At 39.4% G+C, this 19,329-nt stretch overlaps 1 protein-coding gene across 2 annotated transcripts in view; it reads right to left on the bottom strand.

Moving 5' to 3' along the window:
- The window catches only part of ak5 (adenylate kinase 5), a 37,852-nt gene extending 19,005 nt beyond the window's left edge, over positions 1 to 18,847 (bottom strand). The window contains exons 1-7 of one of the 2 annotated variants that reach the window (XM_029831649.1): positions 18,547 to 18,847; positions 15,046 to 15,232; positions 14,166 to 14,333; positions 13,311 to 13,483; positions 11,213 to 11,326; positions 5,050 to 5,241; positions 2,139 to 2,229 (exon numbers count right to left, since the gene is read on the bottom strand). In XM_029831649.1, the coding sequence (XP_029687509.1) occupies positions 2,139 to 2,229; positions 5,050 to 5,241; positions 11,213 to 11,326; positions 13,311 to 13,483; positions 14,166 to 14,333; positions 15,046 to 15,232; positions 18,547 to 18,606 (985 nt within the window). In that variant the 5' untranslated portion in view covers positions 18,607 to 18,847. The remainder of the gene's footprint in view (positions 1 to 2,138; positions 2,230 to 5,049; positions 5,242 to 11,212; positions 11,327 to 13,310; positions 13,484 to 14,165; positions 14,334 to 15,045; positions 15,233 to 18,546) is intronic. The other variant, XM_029831648.1, reaches the window with a different exon arrangement.
- Between the last annotated feature and the right edge of the window lie 482 nt (positions 18,848 to 19,329).

Here is a 19,329-nt window from a genome sequence, read left to right as displayed (position 1 = left end):
ACAGGGACCCCACTTCCAGCCATTGAGGATGTCCAGAAGAAGCGCTGCCTGCATTGAGCACGCAGCATCCTTAAGGACTCCTCCTACCCCGCCCATAGACTGTTTTCCCTCCTGCCCTCGGGTAGAACCCTCAGGACAAGGACCAGCAGACTGAGGAACAGCTTCTTCCCCAGAGCTGTGTCCTTGCAGAACTCCAGCTGACCCCCCCCATACACCAGTTCACATCTCACTACACTACAATTACACAATAACACACTAGCTTAGTATCCTACATAGCTACAGTTTAAACTTATTCATGCACATTTATGCACTTTAGCTTAACTTATCATCTGTGTATTCCTAATGTATCATTTGCACATTTCTTCTAGCTTTATGTAAATAGTGTCTGCACTTATAGTCTAAGGCATTTAATGTATATACCGATCTGTAAAATATGTTCATACGACAACCAGTAAATAACTGTACATAATGTATTTATTATCTCTAAAAGTTCACCAAGCAAGTTCACCAAGCACAGAGCAAGGGAGTGGTCAATCTTGTGTAAATTTTCTGCCCCCCCCTTCTGTATTCATCTACAGGTATTGCCACCTTCATAGATGTATGCTGACCTACTGACTTCCGACCTCGCTGACCCACCCAACCCGAGTCTACCGGCAGCTTATTTATATCAATATAATGTATCCCGATGTTCTACCTATTCTCTCCACTACCTGTCCTCCCCCTTCTCCTCTCTCTCTACCCAGCAGGATGGTCCCTCTACATGAACCCGGTCCTGCTCAAGGTTTCTTTCTGTGAAAGGGGAGTTTTTCCTTGCCACTGTTGCTTGTTGGGGGTCAGGCCCTGGGATTCTGTAAAGCACCTAGAAACAATTTTGACTGAAACAGACGCTATATAAATTAATTTGATTTCTGCACTTGCTGCTCTTTTTGCACTTCTGGTTAGATGCTAAACTGCATTTTATCACTATATACCTGTACATGTGCGATAACAATACAGTTGAATCTAATCTAATCTAACTGGGGCTTTTTACAGCCTACCATCCTTCTGTCCTTTCTTTCTTTGCGATTCTAGATAGGCATACTCAGATGGCTACACCATGTTATCCAGTGTGTAGTAGTATGCACTGCACACCTGTCCCTCACGAGACGCTCACTCGTGAGGAGGTCTCTTGAGTGGAGTGTGCTTCTGCTAACATAGGTGTGCTTCGGTTATCACAGGTGGCTTCAAATACACCTATAGTCAGTGATGTCAACAATAATCCCACATGGCTAGAATGGCCAGACTGCTGGTTAAAGGACCAAAATTAGGTGTTCTCATCTCATAACTTGCTTGTATGTTAGGACAAAAGGCTCATGTATGAGGTTTTTAGCAAAGTTAAGTGCTTTGCAACCAAACACATCAGGGACTGAAGTTGTCAAATGAATGGAATGAGTTTAATCTCTACACTGAAGAGGCGAAACAACTTCTGTCTTTGCATAAAAGGATTAAACAACACCGCGTTTTTAAGGTGCACATAGTTCCCATCTACATTAGTTTCTTACTGAGGACTGTCCCCCTGAAGAGCTCCTTTGGGCCAATATCCAAGTGAACAGACATTACCGTATTTTCGCGACCATAAGGCACACTTAAAAGTCTTAAATTTTCTCCAAAATGGATGGGGCGCCTTATGTGTGCACCGAGTTCCAAAATCTGTAAATGCTTTTCGGCTTGTCGGCATTTGCAAAAGCCATTTTGGATTCATTTAATTCATTTCGGATACAGAAGATGACGTATGTAAGTACATTGCTAAATACACACTAACATGCCTGTTTTAAGCTAGCGTACCGGTATGTTTTACAATGCCTACGCCCTCTAATCAGTGCGCTTTATGTATGTGTTAAATACAGAAATAGCACCCGTAACTGAGACTGTGCCTTTTAATATGGTGCACCTTATGGTCGTGAAAATACGGTATTTGTATATAAAGTTCAATAAAAAAAATATTTAATAAATCATCACCATGTATTTGAATATTTTGCTTAATTATGTGTTGGTACTGAACGCCCACTGCCTAATTTACCTGCAACAGATGAATAAGGGGAGTAGCAGTATTTATTTTTCCACTTAAATCACTTAATCTGAGTAATTTCTCATCTCACCAGCTGCAGGCTTCTTTGAAGGAAACAGCTTATTGTCCAAAGTCATGCTGATGTCACAGAAGACCTCCTCCTCATCCCGATCAGCATCCAACTGTAGAACAGAAAATAAACAAATCCACACTTGTGAATCGCGTCCCTTGAGTCACAAGTGTCCTGCACAGCGCATTTAATAAAATGGCAGCAGGAACCTCAATCTGTGAAGTGTTTGATCTATTATCAAACAACAAAGTAAACAATGATAACATGTTTTTGAATGATAGTAATCAGATAATTTAAAAAAACATTTTTTATGAACAATCTTCGTAAAAAGCACATAGAAATTTAGAAATTTAAAACTCATGGAGAAACCCCGGAACCTTCCGCTGATATGATCATTGTGACCACTACATCCAACTCCTTCAAGAGCCTTCGAGAGCCCCTCTCCTGCCGAACAGGTAAAAATAGACTGAGAGCAACAGAACTTAGTGCTGCTGAACTGAAGAAACATGTCACTTGCTATATCGTTGAAGACATTTTGCTCATTTCCCCTGTAGACTGAATTATTCAGACGTCGTAGAAAAAATACCGACCAAAAACCCTAACCGTGTCAAGCTGCTGCAGAGGAAGTCATCTGCAGGATAGCTTGAGCAAAAATATGATATAATGGAGGTTAATTTGAAGACTGAACTCAGAGGTGGACACTTTGTTCCCGCCTCTGTTGACACGTGGACGGTGACTAATATAAGTTTTACGGGAGGAACAGTTGAACTAATTCCACTTTACAGTGCAACAATGCATCCCTGGCATGGGAGAGAATTAGAGGAAGGCACACCTTTGATGAAAGGAGCAGAGATTGAAGAAATCCATTTATCAAATGGACTGCATGCCAAAGCATTCAGAGTATGACAGCGCTGTTATTTGGAGTCTGAATCTGAAAATGAAAAAAGTGGTGACGAGGAACTGACTTTTGAATTTGTCATAGAAGCTCTTCTAACTGCATCTGGTGATGGACAGTTTAGCCTCCCTCCACACTACACTACATGCATACATCGTTGAGGCTGGTCTGCAACAGAAGAGGCTAAGGTCCAGAAAGTGTCCTTCCTCTCCTATAAGTCACATGAGGAGCCTTTGAGTGCTGCTCTGAAGCTGGTCATCAGCAGGAGGGTCCCCCTACATGAGCCTGGTCCTGCTCAAGGTTTCGTCCTGTTAAAGGGGAGTTTTTCCTGCCACTGTTGCTGGATGGGGGTCAGGCCCTGGGATTCTGTAAAGTGTCTAGAAACAATTTTGAGTGTAACAGATGCTATATAAATAAAGATGGATTGATTGATCGATCGATTGATTGATTGATTGATTGATTGATTGATTGATTGATTGATTGATTGATTGATTGATTGATTGATTGATTGATTGATTGATTGATTGATTGAAGTAGCAGGTGAAATTTTTCATTGCCATTGTTAATGCTGCAAAGTCATTCATTAAGGAAAGATTTTCCACAATGTAAAATGTGAGAAAGAAGTTTGGAGAACTCTCCCGAATCTCAGATGATGAGCTGACAGAACAATGTATGGCCCTTCATGCTACTTTGCACTTTAATTGACACACAGATGGGGATGGCAGAAAGCTTGTGCAGGATAACTATATTTTTACTTTGTTTATATTTTGGGTTATGTACATATTGTCCAATAAATAGTTTGTGCAGAACAATAGGACTTTTCTTGTGTGCCGGGTTGAGCAGGAACAACAGGCAATGTTTGTTTGTGTGTGTATGTGTGTGTGTTTGTGTGTATGCATAGGTGTGGTAAGGGGATGCAAACAGGGGATGTTTGTCCACTTCACCCTGAACCTCCATCTCTGGGTAGAGTCTAAGAAGCTGGCCTCCAAATTCATTAGGCCATTCACTATAAAGGTCATCAGTCTCACAGCAGTAAGGCATTTCACATGTCCAAGGTTACGAGCCCCCTGCTTCTATCTTCTACCACCTCTTCCTCACCCTTGCCTAAATGATTGGGGTCCTGACTACTCTGTGCTGCGTATGCTCAGCTCCCATCAATGAGGAAAAAAGGACCTGTACTTTTTCCATCAGGGAGAAATAACACAAGCTTGGACAACAGTGTGACTTACAGTTGGATAACTAGGAAGAGGAAGATAAGGTGAGCTACTGAAGCAGGAATATAACAATGTACTGAAGTGCTCATGTGTTCCCCCATGCCTGCAGGCATTTACTCAAGGCACTTTTAGCTTTCTCATATAGTCTCAAACAATCCATTATGCATGTATTATGAATGTGTGCTATACATACACCACCAGATCCTGTGGTTTATTAGACATGCCAATATTAGACATGATGGGTATCTCACTAACATAAAGAGAAACTCAAAGCGCATGTCTAAATTGATGAAGCTCATAAACCATGTCTTCCTTAGAGAAATAAAGTGGAGTTACTCGAAATTCACTTTGCTGGGTTGAAAACACAATGCAGTGTTAAATCAATCTCAGATCAATAATACACTTGGGCTTCAAAAGTAATCAGCTCTTTACGACCTGTTTTGCACATCCTACAGGGCCCCCAGTATTCCACCAAGTCCACAATGCAGAAAAGATCACACTGATTTCCAATAACAATCCTGCCTCTTTTCCAACAGTCTATGTTTTACACTTTTCAAATTAGAAAACAACCATTAATGACTTTGCCTGGAGGACAATGTCCTAAATATCCAAATATAGAATACCTAAAAGCATAAAACACATTCAACTCAAATAACATCAGCAGACAAATAACATGGAACTGGCCCATTTAAAATCTTGGGAGATTTTTTTTTAAAATACTGTAATGGAATAGCTTGATAATTACTGACTTTTGTAAGGGAGATGAATCTTTATGAACTGCACTGTAGATATACCATATCACATACCAGTCCCCAGCTCTCACCGTTACTATGAGCTCCCGCTCCTGGAAATACTTCACAAGAGGAATGGTATTCTGTTTGAAGTTGGTCAGGCGGCGATCAATGGCCTTTGGGTTATCATCTGGTCGTCCTTGTTGCTCGGCTCGTTTGTGCAGCCTCTCCTTCAAGTGGTGGTTTGTGCAGGCCAGGAACACGACCAAGTCAGGAGTGCATATCTACCAGGCGAGAAAAGACAAGTGAATGATCAGGCATTCTGATCAGTTTTAATGATAATTTGACTCCAGTCTCACTGCATAAAATAGGAAAGGGGAGGTCAAAATGAGAAAACTACCATGCATGGGGATGTTTTTGTTGGAGGTGAACGACATATATTGCTTACAATATTATCATAAATGTTGCTTTGATTATGTGCAATTTTACATTATTGAGTATTTATACTGTCAATAACAGAAAAAAGAAAGGCGCATACACATTTATAGAGGGGTGCAAGAAACTCCTCATTAAATGAATGCATGATTTAAAAGAAGCCAATAAGCAGTCCTGTGGTGACGCAACGGAAACCATTACACAATATATTCTCACACGGCGGATTGCAAAAGTCTTGATTGTGATTCAGTAGTGAGACTTTGGCCTATGTCACCAGCCTGGAAGTGGTTCAGGTTTCAAAAAACTGATGGTCAAAATAAAATTTTATGCAAGATCAAAAAAAAAAAACAGTTGCCATTAAGAGCAGTTGAACAACATATCTGTTCCACCACTTTGGAAAGAATGTTCCAAAAGAATCTGAGGAGAATGTCAAAATTTGCGACTCACCAAGCATGACTACAGCCAAATATAAAGACAACTGAATCTGTACAACATATTGAACAAACTTTCACCGTGTCAAACACATAACATATTATTATCAAACACATAACATATGGCAAAGCAAGTAAACCTTGGCTAGACATTATAAATGCTTCCTTGGCTGATTTCATAGCTAGGAAATGATAGTGATTTGACCAGTGAAGGCTTTAGACAACTTATTAACATCCTTGATCCCAAACATAAAGAGTTCTAGTGCTCCTTGGTTTAAAATATTGAGGTTTATATTTTGATATTATTTTAATTGAATGATATTTGAGTACAAGAAAGAGCAAGAGAGAATGTGCTAAGTCAACACAGAAAGGCCTGCTGTGACTGTGAACTTTGCCCCAGTAATAAATCTCATCTAAAAAAAAGAGCTTGTCATCATCTGTCTCTTTGTACAAAATTAAATGTAACTGTAGTTTGTATTAATGAGGGTGTTATTTTGCTCATTTGCACCTTTCACCTGAACATTGTTCTGTAATGTGATTTTAGAGAAAATGGACTCTGAAACACCAGAAAACAGTAACAGTTTGGTGTAAATAAAGGTTTTAACAAGGTTTTTAAATCCCTGTCAAGGTGTTGAAAAGTCATATGCACTGATTAGCTGATGGGTCACAAAGAAATGAGTTGTGTCCTGCTTGAACAAATACAGCTCACACTAACTTCCCAATGAGTCACTGCATCTCAACTAGATCACCCACTGCTCCATTTGAAGAACAGATTTTTCATATTCACCTCCCTTTAAGTCAAATCATCCATCTGAAGAATAAAAACAGTTAGGCCAGAATCTTATGTGTATTTCAAATGAATATTCAACACAATTATAACCCAAAAATCAGTCAATAAGTGTGATGTATTGTAATAACACTGTTGGTCCCCACACCAATAAACGATGTTCTCTTACATTAAATTGAATAAACAGTTCAGTGTGGAACTACACCTGAGGTGGTAGCATCAGGGAGACGCCTTCAGTCGTCAAATTTAGTGGCGCCCAAGCACCATCCTCAACGATAGCCAATCATTGATTGAGTGACTGAATCTATTAATAGTACATGTGGTGTCAGCAGTGGTTAAGGACACAGGGCCAGTTAAAAAGAAAAATGCAGCGTTGTCATTAGAGTAAAGATTGAAGGTCTTCTCCTTGATATGGAAGACTTGTGTAGCATAGAATAGGGCATATAAGGCACATTTTGTTACAAGCGGTTGACCATGTGGAAAAACATTCACACCCTCAAATAGCATGGTCCACAAGGGAGATATTTTCTGGCCCCAGCCATTTTACAGCCATTTTGTAGAAGAAATAACTTTAACCAGGTCCAGTGGCTCACTGAGATCAGCTTTGGATACCCTCACACTGTTTGGGTCTGCCAGATCTGATTCCTGATCTCATCAGGTCAGATTCCTATGAGCTATAATCTTATAGAAAGGTATAAGTAAGATCACAGTAGCCTGCTGCTACCCTGGGGAAGTCCAGAGTAGTGGAGGGTCAAGCGCCTCTCCTACAGCCACGACTGCTATCCAAACCACATTGCACCCGGCCCTAATGGACCTTACTGTGGGTGGTAAGCATACTGGAAGGTGGATCCACGCCGGATCCTCTGGGCTCAGACCATAAAATAATAATTATTATAATATAATTAACACACAGTATAACAACAACAACAACAACAACAACAACAACAACAACAACAACAACAACAACAATAATAATAATAATAAAATGTCTATGCATAGTGTTAGTGGTCATTGACCTTGGATCAGATCAGTATCGGATGTAGAAACACCTAGTTTATGCTGCTAGTTTATGGGAGGGTAGACATTGGATCAGCTGTGGGCCGTCTGGGATGAGGGATAATTTACTCATATTCACTGATAGGAAAATTGTGGGAAAAGTTCCATTTTCCATAATGTGAGACTGTTAAATAGAGAAGAACCACATTTAATCATTGGTACCTGTGGACCAAAGTGCTTTGTCCAGAAGTTGTTAATCCTTGCTTTCCTGTGACCTGGCCTGAGATTAAGTCTTTAATGACTAAGAGTAGAGACTTTAAAGTTGAAACTATGCCAGGAAAGGTGTTGGTAGACGTTACAGTTGGTTACAGGATGTGAAGGTGGAAAGTGGATATTTTGTGTGTTCCGGAGACCAGGTGGAATGATAGCAAAGCCTCAAAGCAGGAGATCTGAAAAACAAACTGGAGTGGGAGTCATCTTGAAGGAGGGGTTAGGAATGTCCTGGAGGTGAAAAGAGTATGAGCTATAGCTGATCGAGAGTAAACAGGGAAACAGATTAGCTAAGAAGAAGTAGGACAATGAGAAGACTGAAAAGAGTTGTAAGAAGCACAGGAATATGCAGCATAAGGTGAAGGTAGAGGTCTCAAATCCCAAACAAAGGGCAAATGACATGAATGCTAGATTGGACCGTAAAGTAGGATAGAGGGATTTCTGCTGATTGAAAAGGCAGATGAATAGAAGGATGTACAGTGGGTTAGAGTACTTAAGGTTAAAGGTGGAAATGTATTGACAAGTATTAAGAGAATGAAAGTATTCTGAAATGAGTGAGAGAATGTGTGTTGCCAGAAAAATATCTCTATTGCAATAACATCTACTACTTTCAGTCACATGGGAAGAAGAGGAAGACCACACTAAAAAAATGAGCACTTCCAGAAAGCAGCGATTACATCTTCTTAAAACCCAGTGTCTATTTAAGTTGCAGTTTGTGTAAAGTGAGTATACAACAAAAGGCAGTTTAATAGAGTTTGATGCTGTCAGAATGGTTTTTGATAGAGGATATTGCAAGATGAAGGCAATAATGAACAAACTGACCAAAAACCACATCATCACTTTCACTGCCAAATATGTTCCTTTTGTGTACCAATTTAAACAAAATGAAGACTCCCACACACCTGGAGGGTCAATAAATGACTTAACATGCTGCTGGGGAGAATGAAGGGATTGACAGTCTCTGTGGGCTAAGGGGCTACAATGGCCCACAGGACTGGCTGATAAATGGCTGCTCTGATGTAAAGGGCAAAGCAGCCACGTGAAGTGAAGAGGGAACTAATGAAATATGGATTCTGCTAACCCTCAGAGGATCTGTCAATCATACTCAGATCTCACACTGGGACCAGACAGAAACGCAACTTTTCAGAAGGTGGCGTTTAAAGTCAGTTTGAAATCTACTTACACAGACAGTAGGATTTAATCATCTGATGATCTCTACAAATATGACATTTCAATGTAGGGAGATAACCTTTTTATTTTTACAGCTTACATAATTTCAGCTGCGGATCTAAAAATGTGTTCAAAGGTTTGTGAATAGTGTGGAAAAAACCCTTTGAAACTCTAATTCAGGTCATCCTGGGGAAGATAGACAAAAATCTACTTTTTGTTGTTGAAGTTCGGGTTTCTTTTGTGTTTTCATTTTTTTAGTTGGCTTGTGACTGTTCTGACTGTGTTAGTTCCCGTTCTTCCATTAAAAACATCATTAAAACAAATACATTAAAACAAACCAACAACAATCTAATAAATAATAATCATATCACAGTTCCAACTATCTGTGTCATATCACTGCACCCACTTTCCACCAGCTACAGTGTTACGTGATGGTTACTCTGTGCATTTGTTGATTGCATTTTTGAAATTTTGAGAACTGATCTCAGGGCTGAAATTCAAGAATTAAAAGCAAAGTTAAATGAACAAAGAATCATTCCTCAGTCACCCTGTGACAAAATATTTGTAAAAGCAGCTAAAGACAAGCAAAATATATTTAAAATCAACCATAATCTCAATACTAAATGTAAGACTTTCCTTTTGAGCGTGTTGTATATAAAGTACATACCGGTACTGATAAATTGTACACATGGCACGCCTGTCTGGCCAGTGAGCTTGGACTGGGAGTGGCTCTTCTTCAGGTTTCATCTGTTTAACAGAAAATTTCCTGACCTAGTTCAAGGGTCTAAGGACAGAGGGTGTCACAGCTGTGCTGACTGTAAAGCACAGCATAAAAGAGCACAGCTGTAAAAGACTGTAAAGCCCTCTGAGTCAAAGTTTGTGATTTTGTGCTTTAAATAAATTTGATTATTTTCTTTTGGTGAACAAACTGTTTCCCTTGCATATAGAAACACAAATGATGACATCAATTATAATAAATAATATTACATTTAAATTAGAAATGCATATAAAAAATTGATGAGATTATATTTCAAATAATCTGTTGCTGTAGTCAGTCAAATTCTGTTCAACTTCCCAATAATGTGCTTGATACACCACTAAAATCTAGCAGAGAGTCAACTTGACTGTTAAAGGAGACTTGAAGATGTTTCACCTCTTAATCAAGAGGCTCTTTCAGTTCTGACGAGTTTGGAGGGAGTCAATACCATTTGTGCTGCTGCTGGATAAAAATTTCGAATATCTAGTCAAAGTCTCATAGAAACTGACTCTACATGTAAGCCAGGGGCTTTTCTAGGTGTAACTTGTCATTACTCTCCATGTGTCTGTGTGGGATCTCTCCAGGTACTGGGTCTTCCACCCAGAGAAACATGAATTTCGGGCAAAGTGAATTAGTGACAGTAAATTGAGCTTAGGTGTGAATACAAATGTGTTTGGCCGTCTGTCTCTTTGTGCAGTTTATGTTTGCTTTGCAATGAACTGGTAATTTGTGCCACTGCTGCCTGAAGGCATCTAGGACCCTACTAAAGGATAAATGCTAAATGATAGAGTGATAATACAACATAGCTGAGAGCTGAACCCTTTGGTAGAAATGCTCAAAAAACACTTTCACAGATCCCTAAAAGTGATCCAGAGATCATCAGCAGTTAATAATTGCCACAGTTTCCAGATTCTACTGTCATGTTTTATTTACTTTTTTTGAAAATAGAGATGTTCAGTTAAAAAAAATGTTTTTTTGCAAAGTTTGCAATGGTTTATGAATAACAGGTGTGTTTCATAGCTAGAATTTAAACTGTGTTGACTTGAAATATTATACCTCCACTGTGGTTGACAAATGATCATGGATTTTTCTCATTATTAGCAGTCTTATATTTGTTCGCCTATAATTTGCAAATATCTTTCCCACCCAGCTTTCAATAACTCCATGCTAATGTCCATGCTAATTAAAATTCTGAAGTCCAAAACAAAGGACTTTACTAAAGCATACTGCAAAAATGGATATTCCAGCTTGGGTTTGAGTGAACTCTGCTGCCTCCAATCATGCACTGATACGTAATTAATTAACAAAGCGCATAATACCATGCTCAACAGAATGAGCAGTTTGGGTTTATGGGGGTAAAAACATGTGACAGTATGTGTAAATAGGACCAACACTTTCTGAAAACATACCTGGTCTTCAAACGACAATGCCTGGCCAATATCGCGAGGGAATCCATCAATAACAATTCCATTAGTGTCTGGAATCTTCATGATCTTCTGCTTGATCTCAGTTATTGTCGTTTCCTGAAAGTCATTGACGACAGTCTGAATAGCAAATAGTCACTTAGGGTCTCATTTGTGTGAAATTGACTGAAGAAAAAGGAAATATTAATTGGGGCAATTACAGTTTTTTTTTTTACATTATCTTTTTTACAATTTATATTGTAATCCTGGCAGCAATTCAGCTATGCATTGTTAAGTTTAGAACTTGTTACAAGCCTAAATGCAGCAAGGCAAAAGAAGACAGTAATGCCCAGCGTGGGTTAATATAGGCCTCAGAGGTCCTTCAAATGCACTTGAGGCCAGACTGTGCCATCATGGTTCAGCATCAATTACTTCCTCTTGGCTGGAAGAGGTCAGCATGTTCGAATGTGTTCTCCAGGCAGTATGCATCATCTGATATGGCAGAGGTAGAGGAGCTATGCTCTAGTCTAAAAATAACACTATGCCATATCCACTGATGAGTAACACAGATGTTTCATTTACTCCACCGAAAGAAGAAGGGCAGTGGTCCAACAGGAGTCTGACAGCTGTAAATCTGCCAGTTATATTAATTAAACTTTAACAAAACTAAGACTATAATAACTCCAAATTCATTATTAGTGTTTTGCAGAAGCTACATCACCAAACTGTTTCATTTACGAATGCACCTGCAGTCTCTCCTGCTGCCATCATTCTGTCTAAGCATCAGATCTCTGGTGGCGTTCTACACATGATATGTCTGCCAGTCTAAAAGCATAAAAATATCTGATATTGGATCAGTGCTTTTCACGCACTTAATCATTACATATTCTTAATTTTCATATCCAGATGTAAAAAAGATGAAATCCACTAATTGCCTGAAGCAGCACAGTCACTCACACCATCATCATAATGATATAATTACAGCTTTTTCTATATTTAAAGATATATGGCTATAAAATCTTGATTGATTGATTTTGCCTTTCAATGTGTTCAACTAAAAATACAGTTAGGATTTTGACTTTTAAACATTTAAAATACATAATAAATAAACACATAGTCTGTTTCTAATCTTAAATGTGTAAAATGTAACAATAGTGGCAATAATTACAAAAAACCTATTTGAATCTTGGTCCTAGTAGGTAAATGACATATTACTCAGCCTTTGGTCATGTTAATGTGTCAGATATGTCTGCAGCTTTGCTGTTTATCTGACTGGGCTGAAAGAACCCGGAAGGGAGAAGGTCAATATTTTGACAGTCATGCAAGGAGGAGGATGATAATTAATGAAGTGGGGAGTTATTGAAGATAAATCACACCAAGCAATGACACATCAATCAAGAGGGTGGGTGCTGCATGTCAGTGAGAGCTTGTCTAGGCTTGCAGCTCCCTGGTATAACACTTTGCCAAATGCAGTTTGTTTTTCAAATAGTGGGATCTAAAACATGTATTACAGATGACATAAGAAGACTGTTCAAATGAGGCCATTGCAGAGGCTGTGGATTTTATGTAGGCCAGGAGAGAAGAAAGAAAATCTATATAAATTTTGCACATCCAGTGAATTATTAAACCTGAAAGGATCTTTAGCCATCATTGTGTTTGTATCTAATATGTTTGAAAGACAGGTGCACACATTCCTTTTCCATTATCTCAGTGGAATGGAAGACAAGCAGAAATCAAATGTGACAAGAATATAAGTTGATTATTTGTGGTGACAACTTGTTCACATTAAAGTGCCCGTGCCAGTAAAAACAGGATTAAACAGAATAGAGAGAATAACTAGGAAACACAGTCAAAAAATAAAATTAACACTTGATGACAAGGAGAATGTATTTTAAATAAAAACATTTTACTTAAAAAATGTACGGCAGTGTGGAAAACACTATGGGTGAAGCTTGTTGTTCTGCATTTGCGAAGTATAAAGGGAGGGAAAAAAAATTGGGCTGAGAGTACTGGCTATGATTATAACAGAGGCACTACCGAGGTATCAGCAAAACACACACACACACACACACACACACACACACACACACACACACACTCCTACCTGAGGTGCCAGCTCTCCATTTGTGATGATTTTGGCAATGAGACTCCACTTTCTGTTGCTGGTGGCATTGTGTATCATCTTCTTCCTCAACAGCTCGCCCACAGATACATAGTGAAATCCATAGCGTTCAGCAATTTTCATGCACTGTGTTCCTTTCCCACTGCCAGGACCACCTAGGCACACAGGGAGAGCTGATGGTGTTTTTCAAAAGATTTTGTGTTTGAAATGTGTCTCTATGAGTGTGAAAATGTGTGCTTGTGGGCGTGTTAGCGTAGGATGTGTGTTTTCAGGAGAGAAACCCAGACTGTGACACTTGTGTATCTGTGTGCATGATGACACTTGTGTTTACAAATGATAACTGTGTGTCTGCGAGGTGGTGAGTTACTGATTGTGTTTTATAAGTGAACATGGGAAAAGGCAACATGTGGAGGGGTAGATGGCAGTAATAGGTATGTGCAAATCTCCTTTTTTGCAGAAATCTTTCTTATTCCTCCAATACAAGTAATGCTGCTTTCATTCTGTATGAAATGTTCTCACAAAGACACTCTGGCTTCATGTGGAGAGAAAGGACTAGTTATCATCCTCACAGTGGGTATTCTAAGTTGAAACTGTTAGTCAAAAAACTGTTTTTAGAAGCTAGACATGTTAAATGCACACCAATTAAGGAGATCAGATTAGCAAGGTTACTTACAAGACAGACTTACAGAGATACAAACCAAGACAGAAAAGGTTATAAACCTATACAAATAAACGGCATATGAAAGACTGCAAATATTGAGCAAATATAAGAGGGGAAGGGACGTCAGAACCTCAGACGAACAGGTTCGATATTTCTGTGTTGCATTGCTGTCTTACCGATGACAAGGATGACTTTGGGGCGAGGTCTTGATGTACCAAACACCTCGTACTCCTCAATGAGCTCTGCCGTCTCTGACAGGTCTGAGTCACTTTCGATGGAAAATTGGCTGATGGGAGGGAGACGATCATAGTGTCTGTAGGAAAGGTTGTGACTGTCGGGCAACACTACAAATAGATAGAAAAGGGTTTAAAGTACAAAGAACTGCTTTCATGTGTACTGCTATTTTTACATACTAATTTTGTCAAATTTGTTTTCAGTAAAGCTGATATATATATATAAGTTCACATTTGATGTCATTTCTTTATGCCTTACATATCCTTTTTAACACAGTGTTAGCCACACAGTAAAGCAGATATCCTTCACTCGTCTGCTGTCAAATCTGCTTCTTTAAAATCTACATAAATCTTAATTCATGTGCAGGGGAACCAAAACGCAGCTGGAAAATTAGATGTTCTGTTGATGCGAATGGAGCTACAGATGGACAAAAAGAAAGAAAGAAAGAAAGAAAGAAAGAAAGAAAGAAAGAAAGAAAGAAAGAAAGAAAGAAAGAAAGAAAGAAAGAAAGAAAGAAAGAAAGTGGAATGAGAGCAGACATTTTGAAAGATGGGGGTGACTGCCAGTTGTGTCGTTTTCTCACCGCTTTGAAAGTGTGCTACATTTAGACTTTATGAGAGCACGAATTCCATCATGTTTTTCAGATGTGTGCTTGGCTGTGGTTGCACTGAGGCTAGCATGTGCCTGCTGACTGCAGAAGACTTGGGCGAGTATTTCAGTCATTTTAGAGACAAATCTGATGTCTTTTATCTTTACTGACTCCCACTTAAAATGGTTACTTGAAGCTTTAAAGGGGCACCATGTCAGTGCTGTGCCGCTCACCATTTCTGAAGAGAGACCTGCGTGTTTGGCCGCCATTAAGTGGAGGAAGAGGCTTCTTCTCATGACCTACAAAGGTATCCCACCGCACCTTGTCAGGTCCACCAAGCTCTCTGGCTTTCTTCAGACAGCCCTCCAAGTATTCAATGGGGTCATCAGGCTGATAGTACATCAAACCTGTCAGCAGGCTCTGTAGAAAACAGTGAATATTTGAAGGAGCAAAAATGGGAGGTAGTGGACTAAATCCTTCCATCACTTATTAGTTGTCAAGCTGTATTGTGTTGTGCAGCAGAGTAGACTTTATCTTCATGAGGTAAGATTTTGAAGAACAGAACTGGGTCCACCAGAGGAAAATAAAAGGTCTCATTTTAGAGAGTGAAGGCAGTCAGATGACCTGTTACTTCACCAGGAAGAAATGTAGCTACTGTGATGAATGTGAACGCGAATGGCCATGCCAGAAACCACAAACCAAGCACATGATTGTATGACATTTGCCTTCGACGGCCCACATTGTTTTAAAAACAGTTCTTCCGCTGGGACTTCCCACTTCATCTCCACCCAACTCTGAGCACCACTATTTGCAAGACTGATGGGTTTATGCTCTTGATTGAGGTCCCAGGTGCCCCACCCCAGTCAACCCCAGTCAAACTGGGCCAGTCCCCCAGACACATCAGCACCCAGAAATAGAGGCAAACCAAGCAGCAGCCATAGTTGCCCCCAACCCAAGAGGTGACCAGACCCACTCGGGCCCTACTTAGACCTTCCATAAAGACCTTGAGCAGCATAACTTAATCACCCACATCCCTCAGCTATGAAAAATATATATATACCAGAAACGTTGATATTTCGATTGTCCTCTGGGTTCCAAAATTGGGTACAATTCCTGTGTTGTGTTATGTTCCATATCACTGGCTATTTTAAGGATTCTGACCAGGCTGTTAGAGTGGTAGTTATATTTAATAAAGCAGCCAAGATTTTTGATTGTGTCACTAATAAATGCTAAAACAATACCAATGCTGAAAAGGATTGTTTAATCCCTTCAGAAAGCGTTTGTTCTCTGTCCAACCATGAATAGGACTTTAAGTGACTGGAGTTGATCTTAAAATAGATAAACATGGTATATTTTGGTAGTTCTAGACTACCCAAATTTTTACTCTTTTGCAATTTTTAAAATAATTTCTGATTTACTTTTTTCATACAGTGTTTGAAATGGATGAATCTAATGATTTCAACTAAGCAGATGAGGGCTTTAAGGGTAGCAATGAGAATAGGTAGTTAGTCATAGGGAGGATCATCAGCTTTATTGGGGCAATTCTTCCCATTAGTGTAACAAGTTGTTAAATTACTTCAATGCAAGGGGCCACCTTCCATGGTTTGGAGAAGTGAGGTAGAAATTCAGCCTTAATAATTCTGTCAACCTACAGGAGATATTTGTGTAAAAATATTTATTGTTTTCTGATTGAAATGGGATTCTTGAGAAAAGTTGGAATCTGTATTTATTTGACACAGACTTGGTCCTTGGTCCAGTTATCTGAGAAGGCTGAAATGGATGACAATTCAATGAGTGCCACTAACTGTGAATACCTGTGAGTTTTATGTTTGGATTCCATTAATGGCTATATTTTGTAAAATATATGCTGCTAGTGGCTCAGTCAATGCTGCAAAGAGTGAAGGGGAGATAGCGCACCCCTGTTGAGTACGTCTCTGAAAATTGAATATGAGAGAATTCAGGAGTTTCACGAGTAATTGTGTAATTGCTCTCGCCCTGAAATGACACAGGCAAGCCACCAAAAGCAAAAATAATAACAAAGAAAATAACAATAAGAAAGGACCTAAAGATTAAATTGCCTGAAGCGGTGTAATATTATAAGAGAATATTATTTCCTGCAGCTCCGTGAGGTATGCAGTTCAGAGTTTTGCCCACGTGACTTATCTCTTGTTCCAATCAGTCACTGCAAGCTGTGTCTGTGTACACATCAGTGTGTTAATAAATGTTAAACAGCACGTGTTGTGTTATGTTGCTGATAAAAATAAAAAAAACAAGATGGGCAGTTGCCACGTTTCTTGTTTGTGCATTCATGTACATGGCAGTGGATGCTATGAACGAGAGGGGTCTGCTAGGCTAATGTCTGCTAGGCTCATGCTATTCTTCAGCTAGGTTCCACATAATGTTGTGCTCTAGGTTTAGCCAATCGGTGCCAAGTAAACCTCAAGCCCGGATCAAAAGTCTTTCAGGGCCAATCTAATTACCTATCCTGGAGCATAGACTTTTTTAGGCCCAGTAAAAGTTCCTCTAAATGGCCATTTGGTGGAGCTTCCTGCAGTGACACGCACCAATGGCCGCAGCCCCATAAAATTACTCTAATCTTCCTGCAGTGGTAACACACCAATAAATGGTTTTCTTTTGTTTGTCTTACCATTCTAAAGAATAGTGTAGTCAGCAGGGCCCAGAAAAGAACCTGGTTCCCTTCAGCTCCCACTCTGGGCTTTTAACGAGGTCCTTCTGCTTAAAGTGTTCAAATTTAGGAGACTACTTCCTTTTACCCAATTAGCCAATGAGCATGTTGAAAACTGGAGGCTTTCCACAAAATACAGCTGGGTATTAAAACTAGACAGTTTTAATCACTTGATTCCAGAGTGTGTCGGAAGGTGTTGCTTAGAGGGCTCCAAAGAATTTCTCGGGTTTTATTTGTAAGTTGGTGTCACATTGTTGGATTTCCAGCACTCAACAATAAACATCTCTAAGTTCTCCAGATGATTTTTTGTATTTTATTCTATGTCAAAACTGGATAGTAAACAAAATGTTTGTTTTCCTCGAGTCTGCACTCCAGATTTAAGCTGAACTGTCTCATTACTGGTTACACAATACTACCAAATAAAAAGAACCCTTCATTCTTTTAGTGACATATTCAGTGACTGTTCATCACATTTGATGTATTACACTCAGGATTTAGTTTAATTACTGTAGATCAATAGATCATTGTCAGTGACCTGGATGGAAGTTCAGTCAAGGTTTTCTTTATATTTTTTTTCTTTATTATTTTTTTGGGAGAAACTATTTAGAGAGATGTTGGGATGTTTTCTATATCCCGCAGAGTTTTGGACCATTCCAAGATTTTCATGTTTGGACATATTGGGACAAGAAAAACAGAGCTGCCTGTCATCGTTCAAAAACCTGTCATCATTCAAAAACCAAGTTATGTAAAACAGGAACGGACATTGAAATGCGTTAATCTGATATTAGCATAGTCGCAAATTTGAATGCATTAATAAAGGAACAGAATTATTCATGGTATTTAAAACGGTGGGCTTTTAACTGCTGAGAGTTGCTTCACCTAGCTGAGCGCAGTCGCATATATCATCTGCCATAAGATGTAGTCAATGAGACGCGACATGGACACCCGTTTTACCAAGAGAAACATGCTTTGGTAGATATATATTTTGGAAAAAAGAAAGAAAAATCACAAGAGATTTCTCACAAAAGGGGGCGCATACATCTCTCACCTCAAAGAGTTGGGGGATCTCACGCCGCGCAAGGTACTCCTTCGCATCGCTGGTATTCATCTCCGCTCAGATTTCCTCTGAAATCACGATATGTCGACGGCGGGTGTGTTTGCTGTGGCAAGTAGAGTTATTATCAGAGGATCGGATCAGTGTAGACTACTGTCTTCAGCGCATTTTGCCTCGTCAACAGACTTAAGCATCGAATTCCTGCAGGCGGTGTCGCCTTGACACCCTCCTGATGTGTGGCTTGTTCGGCTTCCCTCCTCCAGCACACCGTTTCGAGCACGCACCATGTGCGTTGGCACAGTGGGTGTGCCACGTACGGGCGGCAATAACCATAAATCATAGCCTAACTCTCTCAAGAATTATTGGCAGTTGCCTGGTGAATTGATTTGATGTATTTTACCTTGTTTTTTAGAGTGTTTGAGTTGTGGCAGAAACTCAGTAGAGTCTTTTTAAACACACATTTCAGAGTTAGGGCTACATATATTTAGAAACCACTTCAACTTTAAAATGTATCATAACACAAGTCCGAATTAGGGAAGAAATAGCCATTTCCAGGAATGGATGACAATTCATAGAACTTCCATGTGTTCCATTTACATTATAACGAGGAACATTGAAGAGCTATTCATTGTTTTTTCCTCCTTAATAAATAAGGCTTGAAAAATTAAAGGTATTTTGTCAGTCACAGGATCATCTCAGAAAAAAAAAGATTAATTCATATCTGGAACACAGATTACTCATTTGCTTTAGTCTGCATTTCACACAATTAAAGGTCAG

This window comes from Takifugu rubripes, chromosome 22 (genome assembly GCF_901000725.2).
Source record: "Takifugu rubripes chromosome 22, fTakRub1.2, whole genome shotgun sequence".
NCBI lineage: Eukaryota > Metazoa > Chordata > Actinopteri > Tetraodontiformes > Tetraodontidae > Takifugu > Takifugu rubripes.
This window is presented reverse-complemented; position numbering and strand designations above follow the sequence as displayed.